This window comes from Notolepis coatsorum (assembly GCF_963971535.1).
Source record: "Notolepis coatsorum genome assembly, chromosome: 16".
NCBI lineage: Eukaryota > Metazoa > Chordata > Actinopteri > Aulopiformes > Paralepididae > Notolepis > Notolepis coatsorum.
Window position 1 is genome coordinate 74,494,600 of NC_140180.1, and position 12,994 is coordinate 74,507,593.

The 12,994-nt window shown below is 43.0% G+C and overlaps 1 protein-coding gene across 1 annotated transcript in view; it reads right to left on the minus strand.

Moving 5' to 3' along the window:
- Positions 1-12,629, minus strand: part of efnb1 (ephrin-B1) — a 68,804-nt gene extending 56,175 nt beyond the window's left edge. Inside the window, exon 1 of the mRNA XM_084332089.1 lies at positions 11,592-12,629. Coding sequence (XP_084188215.1) covers positions 11,592-11,707 — 116 coding nt within the window. The 5' untranslated portion in view covers positions 11,708-12,629. The remainder of the gene's footprint in view (positions 1-11,591) is intronic.
- Positions 12,630-12,994: the final 365 nt, after the last annotated feature.

The following is a 12,994-nucleotide window of genomic DNA, read 5'->3' on the forward strand; positions in this document are numbered from 1 at the left end:
GGGGGTTTGAGCTTATTCTGAGAGCTAAGTCTTATTCCCGAGACACAAAAGCTCCAGAGCCTCTAAGCGGTCATTCCATGTTTGTCCCGTCAAAACCATGTGGTACCAAATGAAAAATAAAGAAAAAAAGGTCACCCATTTCTCCTAGAAAAGTCCTTTGAGCTCCGCAGCAGATGTTATCTATAAGAAAGATCTGCTGCGCCTATATTTCAGGTGAAAAGTGAGACAGTTTAGAGTGGAGATATATTGGTCCTCTTCCATCCTTCCTTTGTGGAGAGTATTTGAAGTTTCTGTTCTATTGCCTGGTATTTTTGGTTGTCAGTGAATGACAAACTGCACAAGATAAGTCAATATGTCCAGTAAGATTGCTGGACAACATCAAAAGTGCATGACGAATGACGATGACCTGTGAGTCCCGAGTGGTGGGGAAAGAGCAGGTGATTATTAGAGACGTATCACATTCACTATTTATTAGGGGTGTAACGGTGCAATCTCACAGCGATTAATTTCGATTACGATTATTCAGGCAACGATTCAATGCATCATGAATTTTTTTTTAATTAAAAAAAATAAAATAAAAAATTCTGTTAAAATCGATTCTAACATATTCAAATCGATGCATCGATTCTAACACATTAGAATCGATGCATCGTTACACCCCTATTTATGTATATGAGCTGTTACCAGCAGACAGACGGTACAGGAAGTCATCCCTCTGAACAACCTGTTACCATCACTGCTGAACAAACTGTTACCATCACTGCTGAACAAACTGTTACCAACACTGCTGAACAAACTGTTACCATCACTGCTGAACAAACTGTTACCATCACTGCTGAACAAACTGTTACCATCACTGCTGAACAAACTGTTACCATCACTGCTGAACAAACTGTTACCATCACTGCTGAACAAACTGTTACCATCACTGCTGAACAAACTGTTACCATCACTGCTGAACAAACTGTTACCATCACTGCTGAACAAACTGTTAAGCAGAAATAACCGAACATCTGCTGTTGTTGTTAGTATTGTAGTTGTCCGATTGTTTGTTTGACGATTGCTGTATGGTGGGTGATTCAGAGAGGACTAATACATCTATCTTAATAAAGGAACTCCTATTTATCTAAATAAAGGACTAATAAATCTATCCATCTAACTAAAAAGGACTAATAAACATATATCTATCTAATATCTATCTATCTAACATCTATCTATCTATCTAACATCTATCTATCTATCTATCTATCTATCTATCTATCTAACATTTATCTATCTATCTAACATCTATCTATCTAACATCTATCTATCTATCTAACATTTATCTATCCATCATCTATCTAACTGGTGGAAAACATATCCCTCCCTAGCTGCACGCTTGTCGACAGTTAACGACATCTCGGGGAACTTCTCGAGGAAGCAGGCGGCTAGAGTTCGGTCGCCCACATGCTGTTTGGGACTGGAGCCTGATGAGGTCTGCCTCCTCCTCCGTGGCACAGAGGGGCTCTGTGAGAAAGAGTTAAGTCTACGAGGTCAGCCCGAGAGGAGGAGGCTATGAGTTCTCGACTCCGAAGCTGCAGGGGTAATGGTTTTAGAGATGGCTGTCACAGAGATCCGTTCCACTGTCCAACACCACCACTGATCTGCAGCAGTCCCGGTCCGCTCGCTTTTCAATCGCTCAACTTCTCCCTCCCCGCTCCCCTTTCTTCTTTTCTCCCCCCCCCCCCCTTCGCTCTGACACATGGAAGTAATCTGGGAGCTCAGCTTTGGGCTGAAAGGATGTGCGGTTGAGTCCAGGGCCGGGTTTCAACGGTCTCTACTGGCTTCCTCTCCTCTCCCTTTTAATCCCTTCATTTTCATCTGCTCTCTATGTCAAAGAACTGAGACGGGGGGAACGGCGCGGGACAACGAGCGAGACTTTAACCATTCATTTTTTTACTTCCTGCAGCTCCGCATTCCGCCGTTTTTGCTCGATTCAGCGAAAGGAGAGAAGGAGAGAAGGAGAGGAGACGAGGGAAAGTCTTAAGGGATGGTTTCCAGCTCTGCGCCTGTGCCTCTGGTTGGCAGGGCCGGTGTTGACGGGAACTTCCTGGTTGCTGCCAGGCCTCTCTCTAATGAAGCCGGGTCGTGCTAACTGCCTGCGAGGCCACCACCGTTCCACCGCCACACACTGCTCCGTGGCTGGGCCCCTCGACACTTTCACTGGGGCACACGGACACACTCCTAACACTTCCTTAATGCTCCACTGTGGCCAGACAAAGAACAATCGCGCAGCGGCACACACACACACACACACACTCTCCCAAGCGTTTCACTGGCATAAGTTCATACTTGAGCCTTTTCATACATGCCTTCGGGTCGTTTGCACACGTCGATGTGGCCAAATAACTTATCACTGAATACCTACTGCGGTTGATAACACTAATAGCTGACATTAAGGGTTATTTCGGCTTCTAACTGAAGCTTGAAGAAACCGGGTTCACTGTGGTTTAAGGAACAAGTAGAAAAATATTCCCTGTTAAATATTAACATGTCAAATATGATGACATGTGCAAAGCTTCCTCGTATCTGGTTTCAGGCGCAACGAAATGGGTACAACGCAATTATTTATATATGATATATATGTTCAAAATATGTTTAGTCATTGTAATCGTGGGAAAGTTTATCACAGTGATTTGCCTATTGATAGTGATTCACAGTCTGGCCTCCATCCATCACCCTGATGATACAAACAGGACTCGTATCACATTAAAGTACCAGACCCGTCTTGACATGTGGGTTTCCAGTCAATCTTGCCTCGATACAAAAAGAACCGTGTCATTCTTTCTTCCATAATCTTTGCTGAAAAATGTGGTAGTTATTTTCTGCCGATTCACTGGCCGCAAGTATATCTGAAAATGTGTAGAGGGGGAGACTAAAAACAAACTAAAACTAAAGACAATGCACCTCAGATGTTAGCATGACATTTTAGTTAGATATGTGGTGACTGTCAAGGGACAGGGTGCATGTGATATCTAAGACACATGTTCAGATACAATGAAAGCCTATGGCAGGGGTGAATCAGCGGAAAACAATTCTGCTGTTACCAGATTTTTCGGCAACAGTCGAGATTTACGAGGGGGGGGGAAGAACGGCACAGTGATTTTTGTATCTTAAGATAGAATGACTCAGAATCCACATATCAAAAAGACTGATATGGTCCTTTTAAAAAAAGGCCCCTTGACCATCGATGTAATATACAAATCTGGTGCAAAATAACAACTTTATTTTTATATATATGTGTATAATGTGCTTTTAAAAAGAAAAGAACGAAAAGAAAACACATTAATAAGACACAAAAGCAGAGTGATGGGTTTTAAGTGATGTGGCAACCAAACCACACCAGTGGATGAAGTCAGGCCATCTGGACAGAGCAGACAGCATGATGGAAAAACGACATTTCCCTCAAAACGTCCTCAAGTGGCTGCTGCTCCTTCTGCTGCCCAAAGCCCTTCTGGGCCCAGGTGCTCCACTCAGATGACCACACCACAAGAATGCCCTCACACACCCCTGAAACAACACACACACACATATAAAGCAAGCCCAGCTGTCCCCATAGCATAGGCTAGCCTCTACAGCACTGTGTGGGCCCAGTTGCTCTCCAGAAGTGGCTCTTATTGGTCTGGCCTCTCCCTTCTCTCTCTCTCTCACTTTCCTCTTTCACTCTAAGAGCTGGGCTCAGGCTCTAAGTCCTCTGTGTGTAATGAGATCTCTATCAGGGAGAAACACGATCATAGTCTAGATGGGGGAGAAATGGGGTACCGGGAGAGCCTAGGGGAGAGGGGGGGTGTAGTGGGGGTATAGTCGGGGGTGGTGGGGGGCAAGCAGCAGGGTGCGAGGCAAGGGAGAAACAAAAACAGCCCTCTGACCCTCTCAGCAGTGGGCCGGTCTATAGTGAGCTGCATTCATGAGAGTGCCTTGGAACCAAATCCTGTTCTAGTTCCCCGGTTGCTCTGGTCTAACGAGTTGTGGCAGTTGCACTCCGCTTCCACTCGTAGCCCTTTCCAATATACGAAGAGCGTCATAATATTTACAAGTCAACATTGTAACGCAAACCCTCGCCCCACTGCACCAAGACGAACTTGCGGGGCGAGCCAAGTGTAGACGGTGAGAAAAGCGGGTTTGTATACATAACAAAGCGGCATGCGGCAACCGAGCTATAGCTGCTCGGGCATTTATCAACACCAAATGTCTGTTGTAATAGCCGGAGCATTCTTGCTGTGGCTTTCGGAGCCCGAGCGAGGGGCCAACATTTTTTTTCCAGGCGTAGGAGAACCGAGAGGTCAAAATCAGCACAGCCGACTCTAGCCAGCCCCTGGCTGTTTTCTCACTGTGTTTTCAGGAGGTGCATAAGTGTGTTTTCCGTCCCGTCCCCCCCACCCACCCCCCATCTTGTTATTCTTCCACGCAGCAGCAAACAGCCCATGGTAGCTGCAGGTCATGAGGTAAATATTAGCTAAGCAGGGTTAGAAGACGTACAGGAACCACTCACAGCCACCTTGTCAGATTATCATTAAATTGGCATCGCTGCAGCATTCCTGAGCACACATACAAGGTGTGTGTGTGTGTGAGTGCTTCTTGCAAGTGTGCAGTTCGGCGCTGTGGGTTCAGCCGACCCGGTGGGACGTGATCCATCATAACAAAGTGACATTTGTAGCGTAATCCCACTCAGCTAAATGAGAAGTAATCTGATTTGCTCTGATCAAAATGTGAGACATTCTATGCGGCAGCCGAGGGCGCTGACTCGTCCTGCCGTCTTCCCCGCGTCGCCGCGCTCAGCCGGGGTCCAGGGTTCAGATGAAGAGGGCCGTCCTCGACTGAGAGAAAGTCTCGAGTCGAACGAAAAGGGAGTCGCCAGGACTTTGTCGACCGATCGCTTGGTTGATTTAATAGAATAATCTGTAAAATTGTGTTTCCCCCATGTGCACCTCTTTAAATCTAGTGCTTACCAGATATGTGCTCATCATTTTAAATCTAGTGCTTACCAGAGATGTTTATCATTTAAAATCCAGTGCTTACTAGAATGGTAAATGAGATGTGTATAGAGATGTGCTCATCAGATATTTATTTTAAAAGATGTATATTATATATATATATATATATATATATATATATATATATATATATATATATATATATATATATATATATATAAAAGGTTTTAGCCAAATGGGGACGAGGGGACATTTATGCACATGTACTGGGACTGCCCACCAGTTAAGATATTCTGGAAAGAAGTGACCCAGCAATTATCAAATCTCTTAACTCTGAATATACCTGTACACCCCTCTGTATTACTGCTGAATGATGTTTTTGAGTATGCAGTACCTATACAGCTAAAGAGATTGGTTTTATCTGGTATCACAGTGGCTAAAAAGCTGATAGCATCACGATGGTTTCAACCGGAAAAAATGTGCCGGAAGGTCTGGATTCTTACATATCTCGATGTGATTTATCTAGAAATATCTACAGCAAGAATTTTGGGTCTCAATGAATCCAAAACGACAATGTGGTTAGAAGTGGTGGAGAGATTAAAAGCTAGCATATAATGGTATTCTAACATATGTATTCTATGGTTACCGTAATTCCTCTAATAGTAACCCCGGCTTGTATTTGTTTCAACTGTAGCGGGTACCAGGCTTGTATTAGGAGTAGGGGTGGGACGATACATCGATCCAGATCGATACATCGATGTAATTATCAACAATCGAATCGGATCGATGCGATGTAATAAGATCGATTCATATCGATACTCTTATTTTGAAAATCCTGTGGCGAGTCTCATATCCGCCCAAGAACAACAGCAGTAGCTCCGTGTGTGTAGACGTTACAGCATAGCATTCTCCCTTTCTGTGTGTGTGTGTGTGTGTGTGTGCGCGCGTCTTTGGAAAGACCAGATGAGGTCAGAGGAGTTTGATGTTTAAATGTTATTTAAACATAAACAATATAATACATAATAAATGTAGGCCTATACATGATCATGCAACATCAACAAATTGTTGTAGGAACGGTTTGGGAGAGGGAGGTTGTGAGTTTTGAGTTCCAAAAAATTTAGCTTAAAGTTTAAAGCTCAATATATAAAAACGTGGCACTTTACAGTGAACAGGAGGTCTATTTGTATTAAAAACAATAGATTGATTTTCCTTTAAATGTCTGGAAGAGCTCAAAAATACAAATGTCAAATGATATTTTCATTACCTTTTTTTTGTTGATATAAATGTTACTGATTGTGTTAAATGGGCATATGATATCATCTCATATCGATCGCAGGCACCTGAATCTAATCGTATCGTATCGTGAGAGACTTTGTGATATCGGCAAATATCGTATCGTTGTCCAAAGAATCGATATCGTATCGTATCATGATGAAACTGGTGATTCCCACCCCTAATTAGGAGGAGGCCTGTATAAGAGGGAGGCCTATATTTCAAATTTTCAAACTGATCATAATGAATAAATCAACATTTTGTGTCAGTTTGAACCCAGTAAAATGTACTGGGTTCATTTATTGAAACCAAGTACTGTATGAAATAGTAAACAGTGCAATTACAGGTGGTCACTGGTCATTTCAACGTTTTCAAAGTGAAATCAAGTAACTAGCTCAGTATGCAGCTCAGTATAGGGCTGGGCGATATGGCCTAAATATGATATCACGATATTTTCTGACCTTTCGGCGATACACGATACACATCACGATGTTTTTCTTTTTTACCCCAAACAATTCATTATGAGGCTTACCAAGACAGTATTTGAGTTTGCAAGCTAACATTAAAGACAAAATAAAATACCCATGCATTTAGCATTTTTATATTGGATTTAGATTATTAGATTATATATTGCATATGAGATATTATATGATTTAGATATGAAATATGATGAATTGAAAATGGGGGACCCTGATGTAAACAAGACTAAAGTCTTTCTCTGGTCTGCATCCCCTTAACAATTGTATGTATTGAGCTGTACTGTACCCATTCTGCAATATGTTAAAGTTTTAAATCAATCAATCAATAAATAGCATTTTAGCATTTTTATGAAACTACTGTATATATGTATGTCTCTAAATGTTTTGATGAATTGAAAATGGAGGACCCTTATGTAAAAAAGCCGAAAGTATTTTTCTGGTCTTCATCCTCCTGTACTGTATTGTACCCATTCTGTAACCTTTTAATACAGTTTTCATTCATTCATTCTGACGGAAACATAATCATTTTGATTGACAGTCGAGTCTGCCAATGACGTCACACCGCTTGCACCCGCCCTGCTGTTCTTAGCACCAATCGGCAAGCGTTATTAGTTTTTGACTTCCTGAATGTCCCGTGTGCTGAACATCAACAAAGCTACTAACGTTAGCTCCCCGCGGCCGTCGAGTAGGAGACCAGTGCTTCACAGGATGACTAAATGAGGCATAATGATTTTACTACAACGAATGTTATAATAAAAGCCTTTCCATACATCTGTCTGATTGAAAACTTTATTAACAGACCGCGGAATGGGCATATCTCAGCACAGGCTGAGATATGAACGAGTAACGTGTGGACAGATTGACGCGACACAATCCTCTTGGGCAAAACATCACAATATCCACGATACGTTGAAAAAGTGTATCGTTAATGAACTGTACCCGATATTTATATAATATCGTCATATCGCCCAGCCCTAGCTCAGTATATTAGTAACCCGGCTTGTATTAGGAGGCCGGCTTATAATTGCTTAGCTCAAGAGCGCATCCGGCCATTAATAGAGACCCGGCTTGTATTTGAGACCCGGTTACTATTAGAGGAATTACGGTATCTAAATGGTGATTTCATTGGATGTGCACTGTTAATTAATGCTTGTATATCTAATCTTGTGTTGTCATGTTTGTTTATGTGTTTGTTTAAAAAATTAAAAAATAAAATACAAAAAAAAGTTTTAGCAAATACTAACTCATTCAACATAGAAAACATTAAAAAAAAATATGACTAGGTAATCGACTAACATCTTTGTTGACTTAGACCAAATTATTCATAGACTAATCGACTAACGCAGCCCTACACTCCTCATTCAAGTTCAACCTGAACATCCCAAGGCCTGCCTGTGTGCCGTACTTTCAGAAACAAACTTTCCTGTTCCAAGAAGGGCTGTGGTATAGAGCCATATGGAATCCGTTTTATTTTTTTCCAAATTCCATTTTATTTTTTTCCAAATTCCGTTTTTTCCGTTTTAATATTTCAGAATTCTGTATTTTGCTTTGTACGCTCATTTTACCATCAGAAATAGTGTCTAATAAGTGGGAATGAATAAATGTCCACAATTTAATAAGATATAACAGTCCATTTAATAGGGCTGTCTTAAATACTTCGAAGCTTCGTTCGATGGGCATGGGATTCGAATATGAAAATAAATTTTGATTATTAAAAAATATAAAAATATAAATTATATATATATTTTTTTTGCTAAATCAACTCTGCCTCTCTTTGTTAATTACAACAAGCAATGCTGTTTGTTATTTAAGATGAGGTCGGACTCGGCACTGACAGATTTGTGTTCATTGTGCTGCTTTTATAAAGCCTCAAATGACGGCTTACAATATTTCATGAAAGCAAAGTGTTTTGTTTGTCTAAAATTTAAAAGGGTTTAAACTTTACAGCACTGACAAAGTTGAACAAAGTGATGTACAAGTCCCAAAAAAAAAAAAAAAAAAAAAAATTATAATTTTTTTCTTTTTTTTCTTTTTTTTTTTTACAGTTGATTCCATTTTTATTGCTCAATTCCGCGATTCCGTCCGCGATTCCGTGATCGCGGATTTCATATGGCTCTACTGTGGTGGTGATCTATGGGGTGTGTTCCAGCATGCGGGGGGAATCAATTAGGCAAACCCCAGTTATTGATAACGCCGAAGGGGAGTGATAGTGTCCTCACATGGAAATCCATAATGTGGGGATCTCAGAGGGGGTAATGCACACACACACACATGAGCAGAACAAATACATTGCATAGTGGCCCGAACCTGCTGGTTTCCCTTACTTTGTCTCATAACTCATGGCCTATAGGGAGGCACTGGTATTGTTATACTGTGTTTGTGAGTGTGTGTGTGTGTGTGTGTGTGTGTGTGTGTGTGTGTGTGTGTGTGTGTGTGTGTGTGTGTGTGTGTGTGTGTGTGTGTGTGTGTGTGTGTTATGAGTGTTATGAGTGTGTATGGTACAGTGTGGAAGCGGAGGACCAGATTAATTTATTAGCTGAGGCAGCAGTGGTCCCCAAAGTGGGAACAGGAACTAAGACGTCGTAAATCTAGATAAGACACCAGATACTGTACTGGAGAACTCTCTAGGTCTCGCTCTCTCTCTCTCTCTCTCTGTTATCACTTTGGGGCAATATAGGCCAAGTCGAGAGAGATGGAGCTTAAGAATAAGCTGTGAAGAAATGTTGACTCCTGTCCAACTATTCCTTTTTATTGGCTATCAAACCCCCGCTGGTGACTGATATGTTTCAGAGAGAAAATCAGGTTTGTCTTTTGTCCAAGAGCGGCTGGGATAATTGTCTATGGTTTTTTTCTAAGGAGCGAGTGGCAGGATAATTGGGTTGCGAGAGCCCTTTCACAGAATTTGTTATTGTTCCATCACCAAGTTTATGAAATCCTCTGCCTTTATGGTGCATTTTCTCTTTACTTATAGAGAGCGGGACAAAAACAGCTGCATAAGACATCTTCCAGTCGCTCAGTGTCATAGTAACCTTCTCCAAGATATTCCATTTAGGTGACATCATCAATCAATAAATGTCTCCTTCCTCTCACTCGTCTGCCCATGACTGACACATCATGTGTGTGTGTGTGTGTGTTCATGCATGAGTGTGTGTGTGTGTGTGTGTGTGTGTGTGTGTCGTGTGTGTATGCATGTGTATATGCAAACATGTGTGTGTGTGTGTATGCGCATGCGTGTGTGTGATATCTCCTTGACGACGTCCATCGTTCCACTACCTCTGCGGTCATACTCAAATAAAAGCTTATGGGCCGTAGGCTTACCATTAAAAAGGCCACACATGCACGCACACACGTCCCAATGAACACCTCAGCAATCTTCATAGTGACCCACAGTGCAATGGGCTCCTTTGGCATTTGAGGGATAAATCATGGATTCACCTGAGTGAGTAAAGCTTCAGGAAAAACTCTACTCCTAGCGTGTGGCGGAGCTGCTCTCCATTTTGCCTCAGCACTGTGCTTCAGATGAAGGTCAGTGGCGACCATACAAGTAGACTATAAGACTTGACTTCATCACCTCCCCTTCTTTCCCGCTGGAGACTTCCCAGCTCCATGCCACGGAGTCTGAGTGAGTGATCATTGTTAGCAGAACACATTTTTAGTATCAGTAGCGTATGCTTAGTCTGCTCGACTTGATGGGAAACAATCAATGTAAAATGTGGGCCCTGCTTGCCAACACGTCTGGCTCGCTCACATTATAGGCCCTGGATGTTGGAACTTGCCTTTGATGTGAGGTTTGGAAAATGGACCTGTCTCAAACCCTGCCCCTTTTCTTGATCCTCCAATCACAACTGTCGCTTACCTCGGACAAACTTGGTTTGTCCGAGGTAAGCGACAGTTGTGATTGGAGGATCAAGAAAAGGGGCAGGGTTTGAGACAGGTCAATTAGGTTGGAGCTGAGCCAGTATAATTTAGTGAGGAATGTGATTCATTTTAAACATTTTTACTTTTGATACATGAGAACACCTGATTAGCTAACTTTTTTTTATTCTGGAAATTAACTGAACTGAACTAAAAATCAATAAATTAATACGGATGTTGTCCAGGTATGTTCAGGACCAGAGCTGGACTGGAGGGAGATAATTATCTCCTTGATTCAGTTAACTAGGTTAACACCTCGACACATTTGGCACGATTTACTGTGGCTTTTCTCCTGTACTCTGGTCATTTCACCACGACAAGAGACGTTAGGGAGAGGAGTAGCACATACTCCGAGAGCCATGTCTGAACTCTGAATGTCCGAGCAGGCATTGTCACCTCAGGCAAGAAACTATATGAAATGGGGGACCCTGATGGAAACAAGACAAACGTCTTTCTCAGGTCTGCATCCCCTTAACAATTGTATGTATTGAGCCGTACTGTATTGTACCCATTCTGCAATCTGTTAAATAAAGTTTTCATTCATTCATTCATTCATGACCTAACATGAGTAGCCCCGATATTGACGTTTACCCAGAAATGATCAAGAGTAAATCCCAGATTGCATTTTTTACTCTTTTGTCTATAGGCCTAAAAACATACAGGCCTGTAGCCTACCTGCTGTGTGTGTGTCTCTTAGTGCACACCTAACATTATGACAAACAAAACAAAACATAGCACCACCAGGGCATGTTTTCAACACAAGAACGGAAGGAGTGTGTGAAAATAAAGATGTACTTTTCTTCTTTCTGCGGTATAGCAACCTGGTGAGATTTGGAAAAGAACATCTCGCATACAATAGCAACTTTTCCCCTGTAACGTTATAGCCTTCCATTACGCACAACACACACCCAGCGAGTTTGGCATGCCTGTGCAAATGAAACATGATACTTACTTGAGATTCTGCGAGCTCCAAATGATAGTCTCCATCGATTTCGCTAAGGGCAATGCCGACCTGCACATTATAATAAAGATCCAGAGGTAATACTTCCAACAGACGAGCCCCGCCATTCTTAATAAGAAACGGGGAGACAGTAAAGAAGCGATAACTCGCACACGGTGCGCGCCTGGCAGCCTTTCTATCTACGGTCAGTCCGGGACGACGGGACGTGAGGTTCGATCAGTCGGGAGCATGTGAAGTCGATGTCAGAGACATGACCTTCCGTCCCTCAACTTGTGTGTAAAATGGTGTGTTTGAGACCCGCCGTGTGTCCTTGACTGAACTGTCCGCAGCAGAGAGCCCACCGTTCCGATACGATCTCCCCCCCGGTGAAGGAAACCCCCCGAGGTGTGCGTCCCGGTTGGCTTGAGAGAAAACCGCGTCTTCTTCCTCGACCTTCTCTCTTCAAAAAGACTAAAAAAAACAGACTGTTTCAGACGTCTCAGCTACAACTCGAGACTATAACGTTGAGGTCACGAGAAATAATATTTGTTTGGCTATGCAGTCCCCGATCATGTGTCCCCGCCGCCGTGTCTTTGTCCCAAAACCCGGTCCCCGGTACGGCGGTACCTGTCGCGGTGTTATATAGCAGCCTACAGATGACAGCGTTCATCCATCAGTTACAACTCCGCAGCACGCTCGGAATCCGAAGGTCCACTTCATCACAGGGGTTGTCTTTCAGTCGCCCCCCCTATTCTTTCCTCGCAGTGTGGAGCCGCGGTTGAGTTTCTATTGTTAAAAAAAAATCTAAAAATATTTAAAAAAAAATATCCCCTCTCCGTCTCTCGGTGTGCGCTCCTCCGCCGCTCAGCTCTGTTCCAACTCAGCGCATTGCTGCGCGCTCACCGTGGGGAATGTCTCCCTTAAAATTGTTGCTCGGACACTTGGTATCAACGAAGTGCCGAGGGTTTAATAGTCCAGCTCTCAACAAACCCACTCCCCGTTCTTCACTACCGTTAACATTTCGAAAGCCGGTATTTTCACCGTGTAAAAAAAAACGACCGTGTAACGACGTCCTCCCGGTCTGCGGCGCAAACTGCTACTGTAACCTGATGCTGCCCAGGAGGCGAGGCGGCGCAGGAGGGAGGGGGGCGGCCCACAGGACCGGCAGCGGCCAATCACAGCGCGCTGTCCGAACTTAGAAGCGAGGGCATTTTATATGGGGTCCGTTCAGAGGCTATTGGGTTGGTCGTCCCCCCTCCTCCTCCTTCCCTACTACTACCATCGGCCCAAATTGAAATGGACTTTGGTCCTATATCTATGCGTCATGCATGGGTTGGTGAGCAAAACGAAACGTAGCCTAGTCCGTCGGAGCGAAACTTTGTACCCGTTTATGATGAGGCAGGCGTAGTGCCGGG